Source organism: Pleurodeles waltl, chromosome 5 (genome assembly GCF_031143425.1).
Source record: "Pleurodeles waltl isolate 20211129_DDA chromosome 5, aPleWal1.hap1.20221129, whole genome shotgun sequence".
Classification (NCBI taxonomy): Eukaryota; Metazoa; Chordata; class Amphibia; order Caudata; family Salamandridae; genus Pleurodeles; species Pleurodeles waltl.
In genome coordinates, this window is record NC_090444.1 from 966,530,610 (window position 1) to 966,554,485 (window position 23,876).

Below are 23,876 nucleotides of genomic sequence, written 5' to 3' on the forward strand. Positions count from 1 at the left end.
AAGATAACCGTTTCGAATGGCACGGAAAAAAGGGAACGGACGTCGGCAAGGACCTCTTATTGCCTGTATAACGTCAGACGGCGTCGCGTGGGCAACTGTGACGTCCTCGTCGACGTGCAGAAGCTAGGAAGAAGATTTCCGTCGAGTGCTGGCACAATGGGGGTATTCAATAGGTGAGGAATACACTGGTAGTTGTATCCATCAGAAATTGCTTGATTTCAATGCAGCACAATCAGATTGGCAGGAGGGGTTCAAGTGCATTTTGCACTCAGAACTTGACAGATTCTCCTGGAACAACTAAAAAAATATTATCAGCAGCTTCTCGTAAAATTAACCACATCCAGAAATAGGAGAAGCTTACAGGTGTCAGGAGGCACAGAAACCCCAAGGATTTAACTTTTTATCCTGCGGTATGCACTCTCATGTAGATTATGTCCTGATATCTAGAGAAGCTGTTTCCTCTGTTCCCTCTTGGACACATTTGGCACGCACTCTTTTAGGCCACTCACATATACTAGTCAAGCAAGAAATTTCACAGCGGTGCCCATAATTCCAATGTAACTATGGCAATTACACACAGTCTTTACTGGATACAATATCCCTAATTGAGATAGCAGCAACCATCAAAGAATACATTAGGATTAATGTGGGAACAGTTGACTGATATCAAATTAGATGGGAGGCATTTAAGGCATACATCAGTGGTGTAAGTATAGCTAAGCGCATGGGCATTTTGTGCTTTGTACACAACAGATTACCAGCTAGAAAACCAGACAGGACAGATAGAACAGACACACAAACAGGCAAGAGATGAATAAACACTATACATATGCAAAGCTCCATGAATAATATGATTTGGCAGAAAGAGAAGTTAAACACATCAGCAAACATGTTACAGTTGGAACATACGGGGAGGGTGGACATTCTGGCAGAACTCTTGCCAGACCAATACGTCCCAAATGGACAGAAGGGATTATAATAGGCGTACATTGCTCCTAAACTGAACCACTATATGACTCCCCCTTGATGACTGTAATTTATGCAATACTATGCACTATCCAAAGTAGATCCTCACCTACTGATGATATTGTATTTCTTGAGAACAAACCATGGCATGAAAATATACACAGAAAAAAAAAAAAAAAAAAAACTTTAAACACATTAACAGCTGAGGAGATTAAATAAGTTATTTGAAATATGCAGAGCGGGCAGGTCTAATGAATACATGGAGTCCACTCATGACACTGGATGAGGCCATAATGGAGAATGGATTCCTCCCTTCCACCACGCATAAGGCTTTAATTATGATCATCTCGAACAGGGCTACGGCTGCAAATCTTTGTTCATCATATTAACTACTTTCACTTCTCAACACAGATACAAACATTTCTGCAAAACAAATTAGACCAAACACCTCAGGACCTTTATGCCAGGTTAGGCGTGTTTATATCTGGAAGAAAACAGCTCTTAATTCTTAGAACCTTTTTGGAGGGGATGGGGGGAATAGGGGGGGGGGGGGGGGGGGCAATAATTGCAGAACATACCCAGATATTCAGGTGAAAGATGTTTTTTTAGACATCGAAAATACTTTTGATTCAGGTGGGAATTTATGTTTACAATTCTGAAAAAGTTGGGAGCAGAGACTTGCTTCTCAAATTAGCCATATTGTTGTATTCAATACCCATGCTCCGCATCCACATGAACAATCAAATCACTAAGCCCACATAGATTAGCAGTTCTATCTCACCCCCTTGCTATAGGCACAGGTGGCTGAGCCGTTGGAATGCACAATCAAAGAAAAACATACACAGCTAAGATTTCCAGAATACTGGCTCATACTGTTAGCTTATGTAGATGATCTCCAGACAGATGTCAGAGAGCCCACTATAAATCTTCAACCAATCCTACATGAAATACAATGTTTTGGAGATACATATGGCCTAAAGAAAAAGTAATAAATCCCTTCTCTTTCCACTGACAACACGAAGGTATGTACATCAGAATGCCCCTTGAAATGGACAACTGATTTAGTCTGCTATCTAGGTATAAGAGTCCACGGACAACCCATGATAGTTATTAGCAGCAACCACAAAATTACTTTAAACTCTTGGATAATATAGATGAATGGATTACACTCCCGCTATCATTAATGGGCAGAACTGGCCATTAGGAAGATGATGGTTTTACCAGCTACTGCATTATTATTTTTTAAACATTCCTATTGCCTTCACCCAGAACATGTTTAATAGGTTGTGTCAATTGACAAGACTAGCCTGGGTGGACAAACAACCCCTAATTGGATGGTCCACATTAATTCTTCCATATGTGCAGGGATGGCTTGGCTGCTCCAGACAGATTACCACATTGCTGAGGCCCAATTTGCACATAACTGGATACACATTACACCTGACCTTTCACATTTATGGTTAGAAAGAGATGCTGTAGGCTCTTCAAAGTTAGAGGTAATATTGTTTGAATGCCCTCTTAGGAAATTCAACTGGATATATTTGAGAGATAATACTGTCTATGCAGGGCATTGTTTTTTGAAGTGCTGTGGTGGGGATTTGTTGTACTCTTCAGATGCAATAACTGAAGGGTGTGCCTGTCTTCGGGTATGGTTGAAAAGTGGGACAGGAGTGCAGCTTGATACACTTCAAATAAGAGAGACTAAAGACTTACCAGAAGCCAAATTAAAGATTCTGAACAAAGTCTGAAGACAAAGGTCGAACAGAACAGCATTAGAGGTGTTTATTTTAAGGGGTGGTCTCCGCTCACTAATTCCAAACTTCTCTACTGAACCCATATCTTTACAACTATTGACATATTTAATACACAGCATTAACTCACTACACATGAAGCCGCAGATTCCTTACCTTTGAATTTCCCAGGCATCAGACTAGATCCAAATGTTTTTTTGTAAACTGTACCCCTGCACGCTGGTAGGTGGTGTCGATCAGCTTGGTGCCGGAAGTGTTGTCAGCGTCACCTATATAGGCCCCCCCTCGGCGCACTGACCTCAGTTATATTTTCATGATTTTTCACGCCTGGAGCACGCAACTATGAAGTGCACTGATGTGTCAAAAGTAGGGCCCTAAAAGGGAGAACCCTTAACCCGAGAAATCTTTCCACACATCAGGTAGGATGGGTGAGTCAGTAAGGAAACGGCAGCTAGCTATCGTCTCTACCAGATAAGGCATTACTGAAAGTAAGTAACTTGTTCATCTGATGGAGACGTCTAGCCGCAGATTCCTTACTTTTGAATAGATACCCAAGCAATACCATCCCCGGTGAGAGGCTGGGGACAAATTAGTTAAACTAAGAAGTCTTGCAGGATCACACAGGCAAAATGTCCAACCCAGTGTATCAAACTGTCCAGGCAGTAGTGTTTAGTAAACATGTGCAGGGATTTGCACGTTGCAGTCTGGCAGATGTATAGAACTGGGGCTCCATGTGCTCACAGAATTGGCTCTTGTGGAATGAGTCCACAAGTCCTCAGGGGGTTGCTTCTTGGCTAATCCGTAGCAGATTTTGATGCAGAGATCAACCTATCAGTAGATAGTTCGTTTCTGCACCGAAAGGAGCACACATTAAAAATGTACGAACCAAATGAAGGTCCCACTGAGGCATAATGAAAGGTACAAGACCTTTGCGGAATCTATAATAGGGGACCTAAATAAAGAGGGTTGGTCAAGCAGCCGCAAGAAGGAAGACAGATCAGAAAGATCAGAAAGAAAACCCTTCAGAGTACCCAAAGCACTGCTACGCAAGGGTAAGAACAAAAAGGACATCAGCGAGAGAAGCAGAAAGCAGGTCGATAGACTTATTTATACAATAGAATACAAACTTTTTCCAATCGGCAGGCATATACCGGTCTTGGTAGAGGGAAGCCTGACTGCCAGAATGACATAACAGACTTTGGAAGGAAAGTTGAAAGCCGTCAACTGTCGCCACTCAATCTCCATGCAAAAAAATGAAAAAAAGTTGACAGGCTCAGGTGGAGGACCTTCCCCTGCTGCTGCAACAGAAGATCCTGCTGAAGGGGAACCTGATCAGATAATCAATGTTCAATCGCAGAAGATTGAGATACCAGACTCTCCGTGCCCAGTATGGAGCCACAAGGATGATCTTCTTGAGAACTCTGGAAGGGAGAGGTGTGAGAGGAAAGTCATTCAGGAGGCCTTTTTTTCTACTCGAGAAAAAAAGCATCTCCGAGCGAAAGACCCCACGGACACTCCAGGGTGCAGAACTGCTGACTCTGGGCATTCTCAGAGGAAACAGATCTGATCAAGGCTCTCCCCACTGCCGAAAGACTTTGTGTCACCTCTAGATGGAGACAATTGTGATCCACTAAGCATCAACTGCTTATTTCATCTGCTCTGGCGTTCAGGGAACCTGCCAGATATTGAATTACAACAGATATGCCCTGCTGTTCCAGCCATGTCCAGAAACGCAGAGCCTCTTGACAGAGTCCACAACCCCACCCACCCGGTTTGTTGCAGTACCAAATGGTGGTAGTGTTGGCAGTGAACACCTGTACTAGCCTTCCCTTGACGGAGAGTAGAAAGGCTTTCAATGCCAGTCGGATTGCTTGGAGCTCCAGCAAGCTGATGTGGAGTCTTGATTCCGCCAGACTCAAGGGTCCTCTGATCTCCACCTCTCCCAGGTGGCCACCTCATTCCTACTGTGAAATCTGGTTGGGAGAGGGGTCTGTCTTTGGCCTAATCGAGGTTTGTTAACCATTACTGCAGGTCTTTTGCAGTTCCCTCCGAGATCTGGACCATGTCTCAGAGATACCCATGATGCCGGGCCCACTGGAACTTCAGGTCATACTGCAGAACTTGCATATACCATCTAGCAATTGTTACCAGCAGGATGCAGGAGGCCACGAGGCCCAGCAACCTCAGTCTCATTCTCACTAAAATCCAGGATAGAGGCTTAAACATCAGTATCATAGCCTGAATATCCTGGACTCGCTGCTCTGGAGGATAAGCCCAAAACGGCACTGTCCAGAACAGCTCAGATGGAAGGAAGTGTCTGAGAAGGAGTCGGTGTGACTTTGGAACATTTACAGTGAGCCCCAGCAAATGCGAAGGTCCACTGTAGTCTGAAGGTGGGAGACAACAGCCTGGGGCAAGCCAGCCTTCAACAGTCAGTCTTCTAGTTGGGGAAGACTGGCACCACTGATATCCACAGATGTCCTGCGACCACCACCATCACCTTGGTCAACACCGAAGGGGCACTGGTAAGGCCAAAGGGGAGCAGGGTAAAGCGAAAGTGCTCATGGCCTACCACGAACCGCAGGCAACGTTTGTGGGCAGGCAGGATACGAATACGGAAATTAGCGTCCCACAAGTCCAAGCTACCATCCAGTCTCCTGGGTCTAGGGCTGACAAAAACTGAGCCAACGTAAGCATCTGGAACTTATTGTTGAGGAAGAGATTGAGGACTCGCAAATCTAAAATAGGCCATGGGTTGCAGATAATAGTGGGAATAGCAACCACTTCCTCAGAACAGACATCGGAACCCTCTGTATGGCCCCTCTTGGCATAGAGAGTCATGACTTTTCTTTGCGGAGAAAGGACAAATGATCCTCCATCAGCTGTTCGTTGGATAAAGGCATAGAGGGAGGATTCAAAGTCGAGGTAGTAGCCCCTCCGAATGATCTGCAAGACCCACCTGTCTGATATTATGGATTAACAGGGGTGGAGATGGCTAATTCTGCTGCCAAGTGGACACTCATAATCTTGTAGGACAAGATTAGGAGGGCTTAGGGGCTGCGGCTGCTGAGGATCAGCAGTGGGGTGGAAATGGTGGCTGTAGCAGGCCTCTGGCTACCTAACCCACAGGGTCCATATGAACCACGCAGAGGCTGGGAAGCTTGTGCAGGCTGGTGACTGGGACAAGGTTGGCGCAGTTGAAAGCTCCTTCCATAGACACGAAAGGCAGACTGTGGATGATGTTGGGCAGCTGAGACGCCCTAGGAATTGAAGCACTCCAGCGCAGAATCTGCCTCGGCTCTGAAGAGACCATTGCCATCAAAGGGCATGTCCATAAAGGAAGCCTGGACATCCCCCTGAAAAGCCAGATGTTCTTAGCCAGGCATGGAGTCGAAGGGCCACTGTTGTGGAAACCGCTCTGCCCAATGAGTTGGTCATGTTTAAACCAAACCTAAAAGGTGAACTTATCTGCATCTCTCCTGTCCTTCATTGCTTGGGAGAGAATGGCCCTGGCCTCCCATGGGCCATGTGTTAGCACTTGTGCAACAGTGTACCACAAATCGTGGGAATAGCGGCCTAATAAGCATGCGTTGTTTACCGACCACAATGCCAAACTGGTAGAAAAAAGAAAAGAAGAAGAAAAAAAAAAAATCTTTCCAAAGCTATCCAGCCTCTTGGATTCCCGGTCCAGGAGAGTGGCAAGGAAAGCGCCACAGGAGGTAGAGGCTTCGCCTACCAAGCTCTCAGGTGAGGTGTTGGGTAAGAAAGTCTGGACCCCCAGGTGTGAGGCGGTGGCAGTGGGCAACTGTCCTATTCAAAAAGAGCCTCTGGGCTAGAAGTGGAGCAGGTTCCCAGTAGGACATCTGTTTGTGCTCCATGGAAAGGGAGCAGGGGTTCGGAAGATGAAGCTCCTGGCTGTAGCACTTACGTCAAGATGTTAGTCTTGACTGCCACCGAAGGCAACTCGAGATCTAGGACATCAGCCGCCCCTTTCACCACCATATGTTGCTCCCTCCTCTGTAGCCATGGTACGGGGATAAAGCATGCCAGCATCTGGACCCGTATCCAGTTCACTGGCATCATCAAACTCCTAACACTAATCCATGCTTTCCTGGCCTTCAAACTTGTATTCTAAAGGGTCCAGCGACCCCTCCCCTTATTCCCCAAAGTCTAGCCATTCAGAATAGGGCTCAGGTGCCGACCTAGGACGCAATGGTCCTGTCAGCACTGGAATGTGCACTGACCGACTCTGTTCCAACTCAGTATTGGATTAGAGGATCCAAATGGGGCTGGCACAGCCAGAAGTATCGGCGTTGGGACTGGCGTCAGAGGTTAGGGGGGAGGTCGCCATGGCATGACTGGCGCCAGTCCAGATCTGTGATTGGATTCACAGGAGCCATCAGAGCCAGGTCCGAAGCCATCAGGATGGAACCTAAAGGGCCCTCTCTGACCCCGCATGGCAGGGGTCGGCCCGCTCAAATATGCAGCGCATGGCCTTATAAAAATCTTGCACCTGAGAGAGGTGGGGTGGTGTCGCTCCACCCCTATGGAAAGCAAGGGAAGGCATGAAGTCAAACCTGGCAACGGCTCTGAAGAAACTTACCTCATCGTGTCGGGCGATGGACGAGGAGAAAACGAAGCACGCTTTGACTTCTTGCACTTCTTATGCCTCTTTCATGGATGTCCCAATGATTGAGTAGGAAGAAGAGGATTTGGGCTTGTGGAGCAGTCCCACGACCTTCCCCTCGATCAGAACCGAGATCTCCTAGGAGTCATGTGATGCGGCATCACCTGTCAACTTGGAGTCGCAGTTGTGTTTGAAACACCACAGACACACTAGGTGTGGATTTAACAGACATGGCGCTTTGACAGGCGCTAAACGCTTTAAGCCCTGTCTTTCCAAAAGATATCCACGACACACTGGGGGGGGGGGGGGGGGGGGGGTAACAGAAGGATAGCTCTTTCCCAAATCAGCACTAACTGGCACAGAAAGAAAAGAACTGACATCAGCATGCCGAGGTGGCGCGTCCTCCATAGGTGACATGGATGTCACTTCCGGCGAGGATGGTGCCAAGCGAATCCCATCCACGCCACCTACAAGCATGAAGGAGTACTGCTCATGAGAAATCTTCCGGAGCCAGATGGAATCCTGGGATATTCAAAAGGTAAGGAGTCTGCGGCTAGAAGTCTATCAGATCTGGAGTATTACACCCATGACACTGGTAAAATCTTGGCAGATTGATCTAGATAATGAAATCTCGGATAAGCAATGGCTATACTGTTCATCAATTAAAAACACAGTACTACAATTCAAGTACAAATAATAAGTACAAATAACGATTCTGTTACACTCCAGTAAGGCTGCACAGTTATCGTTTGAGAGAGGATATTTGCTGTTTACGCCATAGGGACAGGACAGCAAATTTCATGCTTTTAGCATGGAATTGCCTCGGAATACACAATTTATGGGACCATATGTTTACCGGGTTAGGCAAGATGTTAGATATGAATATGATAGTCAATCCTCTTACAACTTTATATGGATATGTAAAGGGAACACCTGTATCAACACAAATATACGCCACTGGCACTACTTCTAGCCAAATTACAAGTTGCATTAACGATGGGGGTAGAGGGCCAACTGCCTATTACTGTTGATTGGATTAAAGACTTGAGGTACTATGTTCGATAATTTTAATATGCTCATTCCAGCTTGCTCTAGACCTTAGGTTATTTGGGAACCACTGCACAAAACATGAACAGTCGTATCGGGATCCATACCTACTGATTGCAATGCGATCATTGCTGACCCAAGTGTTCCCGAGAGTAATTGTTAAATGTCTATTAAGATGCTAGTAAATGACCTATAAACCTACTAAGAATCTTCATGCAAATTATACAGTTTGTGATTATGATGGCGACTGCCTTATAATTGCGATTTCAATATTAAATTTACTACACTTGATAATCTGCCCAATGTGCAAAACCTGTATTCAGCTGTAACTCACAATTAACAACCAAGTCTTGCAGTTCTATGCAAAATCTCCAAAGCACGCTGTTCACCTGCACAGGAAAAAAAATATGGCAGGCGATTATGGTCACTAACTACAACCACCAAATCAACCATCATTCACCAGGATGATTTCTGTAACTAGAAAAAAAACTAAAACTAGGCGTGCAAGCGCTAAAGTATCTGCTGGTGATTAGATCTAATAATAAATTTGAAATCCCATGTTTGTACTGCTAACCTTAGTCTGAATGCTTAGCCATTAAACATAGGAACCCCCATACCCTTTTCACCCTATAGCACCCCAGCGCCTTCACCCAGCATGCTACATGTAAGTGACATCATGACTTTATTCTGGCTAATCTTTACTTTAGTCAAGCAAACCTTTTTATAATAAAAAGGGTGTAGTGCCTCTTGCGCAGCCTTCAAAGAAAGGCAGTGAGAAAATAGCATCAACTGATCAAGTTCTGTGGATCAGATCAGTCTGAAAACAGGCCACTAGTGGGCAATGGTAAAGCTAACACAGGAAGGGGTCAGAGTGGAAACTGAAGCTTTGCTACTCTGCCAAAGTAAATGGAAGGGAGAGAACAAACGTTTATTCCCTCTGCCCATGGAAAACCAACAGTATTTTGAGCAGAGCACCAATGGCAATGTATGTGCAGATTGTCACTCTTTCAGCGAATGACCAAGAGCACAAACTGGAAAGCTCAATTTGGGCAGGAACTCAACTGGATCAAGATGTCTCTATAACACCTTTCATCCCATACAGTCTCCATGTATCCAGCCCACATGAAACACGTCCGTTACAGTAAGCAGCCCAGTTAATCAAAAATGCACACATTTAAACAGTAAACACCAGCAGTTCCTCTCGGACTGCAAAAGTAGTAATGCCACCCTATTGTGTTGTATGCAGGTGCAGTAACCAAGCTAAGCTATAGGCAAAACGTACTCGGTGTGCACTCATTGTGCCAGCAGAGTACTCTATGTGCACAGATAGTCACATACCAGAAAGTCAAATAGGGCGGGACAGTACAGTTGCTAGGGTCATGTAAGAACTTCTGACCCTACTTTTTTTTTACTGTTTCAGTGCTAAGAGTTTAAGAAAGACCAGCAAACCTGCCTAGGAGTAACCAGAACATCAGATGTAATCTGTAGCTAGCAGTGAGGTGCATACCATGCTCTAAGTACACATCATCTCTGAATGGGCAGTTTGACACCAGAGGTCTGTCAGTTGTGTTCCTTCATTTATTTATCAAGATCATGGCCTCCATTCAAGGGTTCTGCTTTACCTACCAAGAGAGTGCAACACTTTAGCAATGGACCCAATCCAATAGCACAAAGGGTAGATGCCTTGTTCCTCCCATTGTCCGCTGGCCAGCTTTCCTTCCCACACCTTCTCCAAAGTGATAGCAGAGAGTAAAAGGTGATCTGTGTCCCCTTCAGGTAGCATCAAGGGTGGCCTTCACTGCACTGCTTGGTGGCATTAGCTTCAGAGAGGTCTCTTTCAGAGGTTCATTCTCCTGCAAGATGGTCATCGTCCTTTTCAGTGAAGTTTTTTTCAACTTTCAAAGTAGTCGATATGGAAATTAGGTCTGCAGAGGTTTTTCTTCTTCCTTGGCATGGAAAACTAAGAAGTATGTGCTACCCCTTCACTGTGCACTCCAATGACTTCCCAAACTTGGTGTGTAGTACTTGGGTCTAGCAGATAACCTACTGTCGCTCTTTATGTTTGGCCTGGCCCTGGAACCTCTTGAAGCATGCATCAGAACAGATCCATTCATCAGAGGACTGAAATGCACAAATGCCTAGGAAGACAAAATACCAATAACACAGATTTTGTTTCACCCTACATAGCCAACCCCAGACAGTTCTGCGGATTCTACAGGTTTTTAGGATCTTTGATAATTACACTATCAACTGACGTAAATCCCAAACATATGCCCTCACTGGAATAACATTTTGCCTCCCCACTGACTGTACACTGCCCTTGAGCTGCGAAGGCTTTGAATTCCTTGCTATCTACATACCACAACACTGTGACAAATTTCTGAAAGAGAATCTATACCGTCTTCCAGACAGATTAAAGCTGTTTTTCAAGCAGGGGTGGGTGCCAGGAAGAGTCCTCTTTAAAGTGATGGCACTGCCCAGAATCTTATACGCCCTATAGAATACCCCATACTGGATACTAGCTATGTTCTTCCGGAAATTAGATGCGGAACTGAGGTTGCTCCTGCAGAGTGGTGCCCACCCCCCAGGGTGTAGCACTCCAAAAACTACAAAGAGGGATACACGAAAGGGGGTGGTTGTGCCCAACATTCATAAGTACTACTGGGCTGCTCAACCAGGACAATAGTGAACTCCTTTGCCTTCACAGCCCAAGATGAGCCAGTACACAGGGCGGAACTCGAGCCCCTCACAACAATGCGTAAGACTGTGGCCAACAAGGCTCCTTCCATATCCCCTGGGATTGCCTCCAGATCTAGAATAACTGGAGGGTGCTAGACAAAGTAATGGTTCAAGTGATGGACTGCCAATGAAATGAAAGGCTAAATGTTTTGTACTCAACATATGGATAGAAGACACAATGTCCAAATAACCACAATGTTGGTTATCACTGGGCCTGGCAGTGGCAAAACGAAACATTGCTAGGTGATGGTGGGTGGGAAGTTTACCAACCCTCACGGAATGGGCACAGGACATGGAATTGTGCATGATGGCTGAAAAAGTAATATAATATACAAAGGAAGAGAATCCCCCCCTCCCTCCCCCCCCCCCCCCCCCCCCCCCAAAAAAAGGGGCGAAAACATGGGGGCCTGCAGAACCTATCGAGCATCTAAGAAAGCGTGCAGTCACTGTCAAATACGAACTTGTATGTGACCGGGTTCCAGGGTAGGTAAGGAGAGGGAGAGGGAGGGAATGCAAGAACTTGCACCCATACCGCTTAGTAGAAACTTAAAATAATAGATCATGACTAGACTCTGCATGTGTCATGGTGAACTTTATTATAGTGTTGATATATAAACTGAAAAACCCAATTAAAAAGTTTTTTTAATGAAAAAAAAAAAAATCGCGCACACACGTACACAGAGGACGAAACACCTGTAATTTTAGAAGCCATAGCTGGGAATTGTGTGTTATTTCTATTTATTTGTACAGACGGATCCCTTTTCCTCAAGCCTGAGAGTGCAAGCAGATTTATTTTAACAACTGCTACGAAAGAGTAACAAAGCCTATTGAATGATTATAAATGAACTGAAAACCCAGTTTGATTAATCATGGCAAAAAATACTGTTCAGGGCAGCCTATCACTTGTGAAATTTGACACTAGGGAAACGATCCTAATGCACAGCCAATTAACTCACACACGTAATCGTATTGCATCTAAAGAAAATGCCATTTGTTATCGTATCCATTTTGTATTCTCATATTACAGTTAGGCCTACACAGTACTCATGCTTCAACACATTTTCATGGTGGCACTAAGAAGTGAGGATTTAAAACATGACTAGGACAGAGTCTGAGAAATATGTATCAATTTTTGTTTTTGTTGTTTTTAAACATCCTCTCCTTCATTTTCATTAGAAAGCTCTGCAACTTCTGAAACTCCCACTGTTTCGGACTCTTTCATGTGTATATTTTCCACTGCTGCTTACAAGACAAAAACGCTTAAAAAGGGGTGAATTGGAGAAGAGGTCAGCAGCTCTGTGGGGGGTGGTCAACATTACAAGCTTGGTCTCTCGGGGAGGTAAAGCACTTTCCCCTTCAAATACTTATTTTTGTTGGTTTTGACGGAATAAACATGTTTTAGACTTCAAGTTGGATTTTAGCCATTGATTTGCTTTTGCAGAAAATGGTGTGTTCGGCCAGTGACTGTCTACTCTTGACCAGAAGTGAGAGGATATCGGGCCTGGAATCCACACAACATGAAGATTTCTTCAGGTGAGTAGGGGGTGGAGGGCAGCCACCACTTGACCCACTATTCTGGTCATGCACTACCAATCCAAGGGGGATAAAAATTTGATATGAAACTGCTTGGAAGCAGCAAAAACTACAGTGGCAGCATTCTGGCAGATGGGCCTCCAGATAATGCCAGTTGGTGGGCAAGACTTTGGAATATCACGGCCATGGAAACATTGCTTGAAATGTCAGAAAAAGGCCGACTTTCAATCACTATGGAACATGCTTTTACAATATTTGATAGAGGGGATGCCACTCAATACTGTATCTCCCACTGCTGAAAGCGCTCAACCTGCTCTAGACAGGAAGACATTCACTTACTTGCGCTGAACAGAGCAAGGGGAAGTTCCTGCATTAAATGCAATGGAGAATGAGTGCTCAGTCTAGAATGAGATGGATTTGACTGTTTAAGTATAAAATCCAACCTACTATGGCTCCTCGTAGGGACTACTATGAACATCTCGACCACCGGCGGTGAGGAAGGCAGGGTTGGGAAGGCGCACAAGATCTTGACATGAGCAACTGTAACGATATCTATCTATGCTGGAACTGCAATAGCTGCACCTGAAACAAGACTACTGTTAATGTGATACCAGCTGGATATGAATGTATGTAGTGATCTCAAAATTCAATTAAAAAATGGGTTAAAAAAAACGGGGTGCATGTACATAATTTGTTAAATACTCCTATGCTCCAGCTGTAAATAACATTTATAAAACGTGGTTTACACCAATGTAACTCATATGAAGTGTCTAACTGAAATGCATTACCAGACCAAGCACTCAGTAAAGCTGCATTGTCCCCCAACAGCGAAGCTACCATGTATGTATTGAAAACTGACGGATTTCCTGTGCCCACTATCAGACCTATATACCTGCTTTGCAGAGTATGCAACAAATGTGGAGAAACAAGCATGGGTCAATCATAATTGTAAAATGGACCCTGACGGAGCGTGGAAGGACAGAATTCAACCACAAAGTCCAACTTCCCAACCAAGCTCATTTGCATCACAACAATGCACATCTAAAGGAGTGGTATGACTTGTGCCGCAGAGACCCACTGGTATCTTCGTTCTTTCCTTTACTGTCCAGAACTGTTGCCACTCCTGTGAGACCTGACAAGTTCACAATACTGGGAAAGTGATTAAGACTGTCCATCCACCCCCTTGGAACCTCTTTGTCCTCTTGCAAATTAATTTTGTTTGGGTACCGATGAGTTCTTTTACTTGCGTGCATGTTTTCATAGTGTGTCAAGACTTGCTCATGTGGAATGCTGAGACAGTAGCTAAAAAGTTAAGGAGATCTCACTTCCCATTCCAAGAGGCCCCTCTGCCAATCCAGTGATCATGGGCCTCACTTTGTTTCCTCTGTAGTTCAGCAAATGTGCAAAGCAATGGGAATTAAATAGTATTTTCATCAAGTCAATCAACCAGAGTACAAAAAAAAAAAAAAAAAAAAACACGAACAAGTTGTATGTATCAACATTATATTTAAAAACAATATAGCTGACATATGCTCAGAAATCCAACTGAAATCACCCGACACACTGCCTATGGCACTATGGTCCATCAAGCCCTTCCATCTCAGAAAAACAAAGCTAAGCACATTTGAGCTTGTGATGGCCAGGACGATGACGCTCCCCTCAAAAAAAAAAAAAAAAAAAAAAAAAAAAAAAAAAAAAAAAAAAAATCACTAGATCCACCCACCAATTTGAATATACAACTGAATGATGATGTGGTCCGAGAGTACTGCAGACAATTGATTACCGGACTTGTTTCCATTCTTAGGCCCAAGACCCCCCTTACCGAAAGTCCAACTGAGGTTCGCCAAGAGGGGAAGCCTCAGTGCTCAAGTAAGTACATCGACTGAAGTACTGATGTCCACTCAGCAGCTGCAGTGGAAGGGTTCCTACCAACTTCTGCTAATCAGACTCCACTGAGAAACACCCAGGGTGCCCTGCGTGGATGAATACAGCCACTGCAAGTATGCAGCTGCATGTCCTAGAGACCACCAGGTGCCAAAGGCGTGCATTCAGTCTCTCACATCACCTAGTTCTCCATATGCACTATCACACCAACCTATCCAAATGTCAAGTAAAGAGCTTGCTGCAACCACCTGTTCACCAACAAGATACAATCGCCCCTTCTCACTGCTACCACCTCAGTCCAAGGAGATCACCTTTCAACTATCTGGTCACTCCACTGGCCCAGCCATCCATCTTTACACCAAGCCTCCTGCATCGGATGAGTGTGTGGTACCTTATCAAAGTTGCGAATTGTCTTCAGAAATAAACTAGGAGTATACAATCAGGTAATGGGCTACCCAAGTAACATTACAAAAAAGACCCAGCCAAAAAGAACTCCCACAGGATGGACGAGGAAACATGATTTTCCTTTCAGAAAAACCCTCACCCACCAGGGTTACCCCTTGGTGGCACCACTCATACCCCTCATTTGTTTCACATCAACGAGACTACATCAGTGCTCCCACGTATCTTGTCGGTCACAGTACGCCCCGTTCTGTAACAGAACAGGAAGAAGCCCAATTATAATGCATACCACCAAGGGGTAACCCTGGTGGGTGAGGGTTTTTCTAAAAGGAAAATCATGTTTCCTCATCCATCCTGTAGGTGTTCCTTTGGCTGGGTCTTTTGTGTAAAATTTCTTGGGCCATGCGGAGGACAGAACCAGCTAGACATCCTCCTTATCCCTCTTTGTTTTTTGTGCATACTGGGCTACCCGACATATGAAAATATTACTAGGCCACAGTAGTTAACTACTGGGTATTCGCACCATAGGTCAAATCAGCCATTTGAATTGATAGACTGGCATGAGGAAATGAGGGCTACAAGGGGGCACTCTACAGGTCCAAATTAGCTTGAACGCACACTAAGACTGTAGCATATCTATGGAGGGAACACCGGCTAACCGAAATGATCCCTCTTTGGTCAAGTGACCTACTTTCAGAAGTGGGCAGGCTGCAATTCTTTGACAAATGGAAACTGATAAACAACAAACGGGCAACGTGTGGCAGGAAGAAGCACCTTTTTCTCCGACAGGCTTGAAAGACCAGTACCAGCTGCAGGGATGTGGAATTCCTATCGCCCGACGCCCGGGACATCTTGTTTGGGGTCAAGGGCAACAAGATTTTATGTTTACTTTGTCCTTGGGACAAGTAGACCCAACCCTCTGCAGCACAAACCCTTTGGCTGCCTGTTTACAGAGAGTGGAACTCTCTGCAGTTGAGGTAATGTGTTTCCAAGAGATAATGCTGTTCGAACTTGTATTTATGGTTCATTATTTGAAAACCTTCATTATTAGGGTGAGTGCTGTAAATAAATGTTTTAATGTCACACTTCACTACTGACGTTGGTTCCAGTACAAAAAAAAAAAAACGTGTATACACATGTTTGAAAAGTTTAGGCTATGAGGCTAAGTATAATGCTCCCAGAATGCTCTCTGATTATATGCAAATGAAGTGTCATTTAGTAAAATGTTTTGATGCATGCTAGTATTTCCCAAAAATATTTCTAATGGAAAATCAGTGTAACCATTTTCAACACGATTATGGGAAGCATGAAAATAAACAAACACTGACAAAGCCAACTGATCTGACATATTTTTTATAAGTCTTTTAGTTTCATCAATGCGTGTCTTGTTTTGACATGGCTTTTGTAACACTTTATTGTTGTGGGAGCTACCAGATCCTCAACATTGTAACAAACACTGGCAAAAAAAAACCAAAACGTTTTTGAACTCTAAAAGCACATGCTGCCACCAGTGGCATAACAAAGGCCCCGCAGCCGCCCTCCAGGGGGCCCCTTCAGCACAGCACCTGCCGTGAGTGAGTCTGGAGAGGGGGCTCCTCCATGTTCTTTGCAAAGGGGCACCCTCCAGTTTCATTACGTCACTGATTGCCACTGTAGTTCCTGACACTGAACAAAACTACTTTGTGTGCCAATATGCTCCTTGTGGAAGAGAAGAATGCGATCACTCACAGTAAAGCCAGCCGAAAGAGAGAGAAATAGAAGTTTAATAAAAACAAAATGTCTTTGTTAACACCAGACCTAATTAGGGACCATGACCCACATGTAGGTAGCTTTTTGCATTTCGCAAACAGCCACTTTCGCTGTTTGCGACGTGCAAAAAGCACATTGCAATGCACAAACCCAGTTTTGCGATTCGGTAACCTGGTTATCGAATCGCAAAACGGGTTTGTGACTCGCAATTAGGAAGGGGTATTCCCTTCCTAATTGCGACTCGCAGTGCAATGTAGGATCGTTTTGCGAATGCGGGCGCAAACCAATCTCAGTTTGCACCCATTTCAAATGGGTGCTAACACTTTCACTCATTGTGAATGTCACTGTAAACATTTTTTCAGAGCAGGCAGTGGTCCTGCGGACCACTGCCTGCTCTGAAAAAAATTAAACGAAAACGTTTCATTTTTCGTTTTTGTAATGCATCTCGTTTTCCTTTAAGGAAAACGGGCTGCATTACAAAAAAAAACAACAAAAAAACTGCTTTATTGAAAAGCAGTCACAGACATGGTGGTCTGCTGTCTCCAGCAGGCCACCATCCCTGTGAGGCCGCCATTCGCAAGGGTGTCGCAAATTGCGAACCACCTCATGATTATTCATGAGGTGAGCATTTGCGAAGCCCTTGCGAATCACAGATGGTGTCAGGGACACCATCCTACATTCGGATTTGCAACTCGCAATTTGCGGGTCACAAATCTGAACCTACCTACATGTGGCCCCAAATTCTTAAAGAAAGTCACAAAAGTGCACCCATGGTATATGTCGTACCCCTATAAATTATTTGTGAACTGTATTTTAGCATGGGTAAATACGCATGTGTAGATTTGCTCATGTGAAAATCTATTGAGCATTTGCAAGTTCATTTTCCCTCCAGCCACTTTCTTCCCAACCCTGGAAGAAGTTCTAATTCTGCCATTGTCAGGAGTAAATGTCCAACCTTTCTTATTATGGGAAAATATTAGAGAGAAGCTGGTGAAAATCTTTAAAACATGCAGGTTAGTAGGTTTGCAGACTCAAAGGCATTCCAGCCCTGGAACTATTGCTTACTGCTTCCTCCAGCCCCAGTATGCAGATCTGCAGAAAGGTGGAAAAATAAGGAAATTGCTACAGTAGGGATTGAAACTGCTAGTAATCAAGCCCTACTATGGTAGTAGCCCTGGCATAATCAGAGAGGCTATTATCAGAGCTCTTACATAATGAGATTGCTGCTATAATTTGGCGCCACACTACATGGCACCAAAGGGACAAGTAGATCTTTTTACAGGACAAGTAGATTTGAGAAGCAACCTGTCCCGTGGACAAGTAGCTGTTTTAATAAATTCCACACCCCTTCAGCTGGCACACACATAGCTATAAAAACCTCCAACTTACACGCACTCTAGCCTCACATATACCGAAGGGTACGTCAAGTGAGGAATCCTCTACATTAGAGCACCGTATCTTATTGGAACAACTTTGTAGCAAGGTTAGCCCCCCTAATATATAAAAGAAATAATAGACAACGCCCTGGACACTCTGCAAGCCCTAAAGGCTAAAGGGGAAGCAGCAATTGGGGAATTTGAAGAGGGTAAATAGGAGGCGGCACTGGGGGCACCATCAAATCCGGTTTCAGACTGGTCCAACTACGATTGCTACATTGCTCCTAGTACTCCCGAACAGCCCTGCATGCCATAGGTAGATGCCCAACAGAGGTTTGCTTAAGGGGTTGCGGGGGGGGGGGGGGGGAGGAGGGACCTTCTTACATGTGATTTGGGACTGCCCACACATACAACAGTACTGGCCAAACATCAGGGACATGCAGGATATCCCATACTGAACACAGTCAAATGTTGTATATTAAATGTTTGGGGTGATGAAGCACCACCGCGGTACACCAAACTACGGTTGTCCCTTAGCCTAACAGGTGCTAAGAGAAATACTGAACATAACTGGGTTCAGATGGACCACCGACAAAAAATCTGGCAACAAGATATGGATTGGACAATTAAACCACAGGGTGCCTCAGAAAGGGGGAAAAGGCATGGTCCTTAAAGAGAACTTACAGAAGACATGGGGATAAGAACGATGTCTCGCATGGTGCTAGTAATAGAATATTGTTTTATACAAGTCCTGCTGTTAAATTCAGCACTTACCTGCACAACATAAGAGTCTTAAACCTTTGTTAACTATTGTGCTGACTTTTGCCTGCTGCAAAGTGTTACTTTATGTTTGTTTGGATTTTCTCTATATAAAACCAACAAAAATATATTTATTTTTAAGTTAAGAATGGCATTTGTGAAGAAGAACTTTATAGCGCCTGTTGCCCACCCCAAAAACCTCCATTTCATACAAAATCTGCAAGTTGGAAGGTTACCGACAAGTTTTGAATCTTATCTTGCTGGAACTGCATTCACCTGCCCACTGACTGAAGGAGATCTGCCAATAATTCCTGTGCAGCTCAGGAAAGATGAAACATGATCAGACATGTATTTTCATGGGTATAGAAGCCCATTTCATTATCCAAGAAATATCTCATTAGAACATTCTGGTCTCCACTTGCCCGATGATCATGGAGTTCGCCATTTTTTTTTTTAGCTGTCTTTCCTCATGAATATTTTATGGACAAAGTGGTTATTGGTGCATCATGCCCCACCCGATCACATTGATTTTTCTATTCAGAAAATACTTTTCAAGATAGACAATGGCAGCATCTTTGCTGGCCACAGTGAGTGCAACACTGTTCTTGTTTTGCTTCCTGACCATGTCCCCCCTATAACTTTAGACTTCTCACTGGAGTAATTTACACCAGCTACAATCTGGATGCGAATACAACAGGTATTTTGTATCTGGTAACAAAATTTACCCAAGGGTATCTAGAGACCCACAGGCACCTGTACATTTCCTATGTGAGCCCTGCTATTTATCACACTTCTAATGAATTCCCTCTTTGATACAGACAGTGGAGCTTCATTTCTGAAACTTCTTCTTCATTCTTTCCCCAGGTACGGGGTCAGACAGGTAATGTGCGAAGTTAAGGTAAGTGCTCAGGTAGTACAAGTGACCATTAATTGGGGAGGGTCCTATATGGTCTGTAGGACTGCATACTTCCCGTTTAGTGCAATACATAGACCAGCATTAGGAACTGGTACATATTTTAATCTGTAGAATTTCAACAATGTAGTTAGTCCTGAAGAAAGTCTGCTGACCCCGAGTGGCACTTGATAGGCTGAAACACGTTGACTCTATTGAATTATAGGCATTAGGGGTCATTGCACCCTTTATACATCAAACTGTTTTCACCTATGCTAAATGATCTTAATAATAAACAAGACTTAGGATCCTGAAGGCTTTTCTAGCTTGCACATAGGTTTTAGTAAGAGCTCCACTAATGAACTGCATTGAGCCCAATTACTTACACTAGGGGCAGTGGGTGAGTATCCAATGATGGAGCATTGCACTGGTGGTACTAGTGGGTGAGGATCCTATTAATATATTCAGGTGATGCAACAGTTGTACCATTTTACCTGGGTGCAGATCTCTTTCTGCGTTGGTATATACCGAGATCATCGATTTGGAAACTCTTATAACATTTAGAGTTTGCTAGCTGCATGGCTCCCATCTCGAGTAAGAGGTTCAGTGCAGAATTCAGAAATGTTAGAGGCACATAGGCTTTGTGGCAAGGCTTCCTTTCCACTGTATATTTCTAACATTTATCTGCTTCACGTTATAACATTGCATGACCATTGCCTTTGGCTATATATTAATAATACATTGAATTCCAAAGTCATCCCAACTCTCTTTTTTTTGGTTTTACTTACCATATCACTAGAGGTTACTTGATGTTTATCATGTACACAAAATGTCTTCTCAAATAAGAACATGTACAAGAGTGGATTCTTCTATAGCCAATAGTAGTAATGAAATGCCTTTAGGTCGTTGGGAGATTAAAGAGCATGGAGCCAATGCAGAAAAATGGGCCAGACTGGGGTCACTTAAGGAGATACCTTCTGTAAGGTGCCTGGAAGCTGCACATGTGAAAAAATTTAGTCAAGTGAAAGAAACAAAAACAATGCCTGGATCATACCTTAGTGCTTGCTATTTGTAAACAGAAACATAATTCATGAATATGGCTGTAATTTTAACAATCCGGTAATATGAAAAAGGTTGCAGAGTTGGCAAGGTTGTTACGGAAACTAAACACAAAAAGCTAATGTGAGAAAACAATTCAGCTTTCGATCAGTTATATTATGTTGATCTATGCAATTAAATACTAAAGTAAAATGTAGACAGATAGTTTACATTTACAAGATGCTTCATCTCAAGACGTAGGCAGCATTAATCAGATTGCATGAACCCTCCATTATCTGCAGACAAAGTCCACTTAACATGCATTAGGGCTGGACTCCGGGAATTAATACATTTTGCACTCAAACTGGCCACTCCGCTTTGAGAAATATTAGCTTTCCACGGAAATGTAAAATTCTCTTAAGGGTTCAAACAATAATTACATTTCCCCAACATTTATTCTACGATTTGGAATCTTAACACCCATGTGGTCAAGTTATAAACGCGTTCATCTATTTTTAGTCATCCACTGCACACCTGCATCGTACGTGTCACCCAAGAACGTGATTTCGCCACTGCAGCTACATTTACATAGAACTCACAAAGTGTTTTTTCTATCTGGTTGTACGCTACGGGAAAGTAGGTCAGAGTAAACGAAGAGCCAAATGCTCACCAATGAAATTAGAGCAAGGAGCTGCCAGAGCAACACTGCCTTGCCATGTTTCAGATCCCAAGAACCTCGCGTTCAAATCTGTATCTGGAACAGTAGCTGTACAGCTTTAACACTTAACTCCGAGCTCAAGACAATACACTAGACAACATAATGGTCCAAACATGAAAGCCACGAATGCCCTACACCTCATGTATAGCGTTGTCATCTTAAATACAGGGTATACCGCGAAGTGATATGCTCCATTATGGACACACCCTGTTTGACAGTGTTGCACGTGCGGTGCAACAAATATAAACACATTTTCATACAAAATCGCCAGATAGCCAATTTCCAAATTCTAGAGCAAATAGATGCACAAGTTAGATACTAAGTATAATATGCCATATGCGGACAGTTTAGATTATAGAGGACAAACAGTCACGGTAACCGAAAAAGACACTTTAAAAAAAAAAAAAAAAACTGCAATTCCATTTTTTTCCTTCTCTTGAAAACTTCCATATAGCCTGTCTAATGAGAAACGGTAAGACATTTTTGCTATGAATAAAAGAAAATATTATATATTTAGTAATAGTTCAAGAAACACCAACAGAAAAATCCTGGTTATCTCGGAATGCTAAGAAAAATAACTTAAGAAAATCTGGTTATACTTAAACTATATCTACACCTTTTCCCCTCAAACTGTCTGCTTACTAAAGAAAGGTGGAAATGAAGTTAAGTTGTATGGCACTAGTTCTCAAGAGTCGATTGACAGCCACAATCCAACACCAGCCAAGTAAACAAAAAAAAAAGCCTCTCAATCTTGTAGTTGTACTGCCCATGACCTCAAAAAGAGACATCATTAATGACTCGTTAGGCACCCAGTGGACTTCATGAATTTGTACTAACCATAGGCATTGATTGGTGCATGCTATAATCTGGGGATGGAGGAATGTCCTTTGGCCTTCTACAAAACAGGCCTACATCACTGCTTTAGAATCATATATCCAATGTGATTAGTTTAATAAAGTCAGATGCCAGTCATAAAGAGCTTGCCCCGAATCCTCCCCGACAAGGCATATCAATTCGAGGTCTAAAATGATACATATAACAAAAAAAATACACACACTTTACCTATCACTTATACCGTTGGTCTCCCTCATTCTAAACACTACTACTTTTGGTACGCGGACACCGGGAGACAATAACTCGCACAGGATCACTTAATTTTCGACATGTGCTAAAGGAAGGACTAGAAATAATTTTTGATTTTACAACGCACAACATATGCACATTTCATAATTGTAAACTATAATGGTTTGCCACCCCATTATGCCGTACTTTCCCTAAATGTATACTAATGTTTAATTAATAATCTGCGTCATTAATTTAGGAACTATAAAATGCATATTCCTCAACATATGGCCAAGAATCTGACAAGACTTCATGGACGCTGCATTCCAAGCAGATCAGGGACTGGTAGAACACAGATATTAAGCAATACACATGTACATCAGTAAGCAACTAAATAACTCCCGAGATACTATTAAAGCATATTCTGATTGCATTTTTGTAGAGCGCAAGACCGGATAAGAAGCCTTGGTATCCCTCAATTCAACCAAGAGGCAATCTATCCTCCATAACATATTAACGTGCTGTAGCAAGAAGACAGGTGTTGGACATGACAGGTGTTAGAAAGGACAGGCACGGGACGGCAACGAAAAGTCGACTGGCATTTGCCCCTCATGGGGGTCAGGGAAGCTCAGGAAGGAGAGGGCAGGGAAGAGCGGACGAAATGACAGTTGGGAGAATGGAGAGCGAGGAGATGGTGAAAAGAACAAAAAAAAGGAGAAAGGGCGCGACCTAGAACAGGTGTAAATCAAAAGTCCACACGCGCGCGCTCTCTCACTTCCCGCGCCCCTTTCTTATTGACGGACAGTACCCTCACGCTAATCGTAGTCGTTGAAGGGTCAGGAGCGCGCGCACTGCGTTCCGTCCAGAGGGGTATCAAAAAGCCCCAGTGCTCCTGCATCTGGGGCAGACACTGATCACCCCCAAAAAGTAGAGCGATAGTCGCGCCCTCGGCAGGGGCTCACCTCACCTTCTGGCTGAAATTTGTCCATCAAATGATTGGCCTGGACACCCCGGTGGCCTGAGCCCGAGCGGTGCCTCAGTGCGCTGCCCTCCGCCATCTTTCTTTTTCTGTTTTAAAATTAAACTCCTCACACTGACGTCAGAAGTAGGCCGTCCCCTGCTCCCGGAGCCTTACGGAGCGCCGCACTGCTGCCTCCGCTGTTTCAAGTCGCTGGGTCCAGTTGCCCGCCGGCTCCAACACCTTCACCTTGACCTGATGCCAGGACGGTGTCCGCGCGGGAACGTGTAGGAGCGGATTGATGGAGAAGATAGAGGCACCCTAATTCTGATTTGTTGGGATGCGAGTTTGAGTTCGGAATGCTATTTCGCCTTA

At 43.9% G+C, this 23,876-nt stretch overlaps 1 protein-coding gene across 2 annotated transcripts in view; it reads right to left on the minus strand.

The window, feature by feature from the left end:
* The window catches only part of ATL2 (atlastin GTPase 2), a 541,948-nt gene extending 518,290 nt beyond the window's left edge, over positions 1-23,658 (minus strand). The window contains exon 1 of one of the 2 annotated variants that reach the window (XM_069235095.1): positions 23,511-23,656. In XM_069235095.1, coding sequence (XP_069091196.1) covers positions 23,511-23,601 — 91 coding nt within the window. In that variant the 5' untranslated portion in view covers positions 23,602-23,656. Of the gene's footprint in view, positions 1-23,510 lie in introns of both variants that reach the window. The other variant, XM_069235094.1, reaches the window with a different exon arrangement.
* Positions 23,659-23,876: the final 218 nt, after the last annotated feature.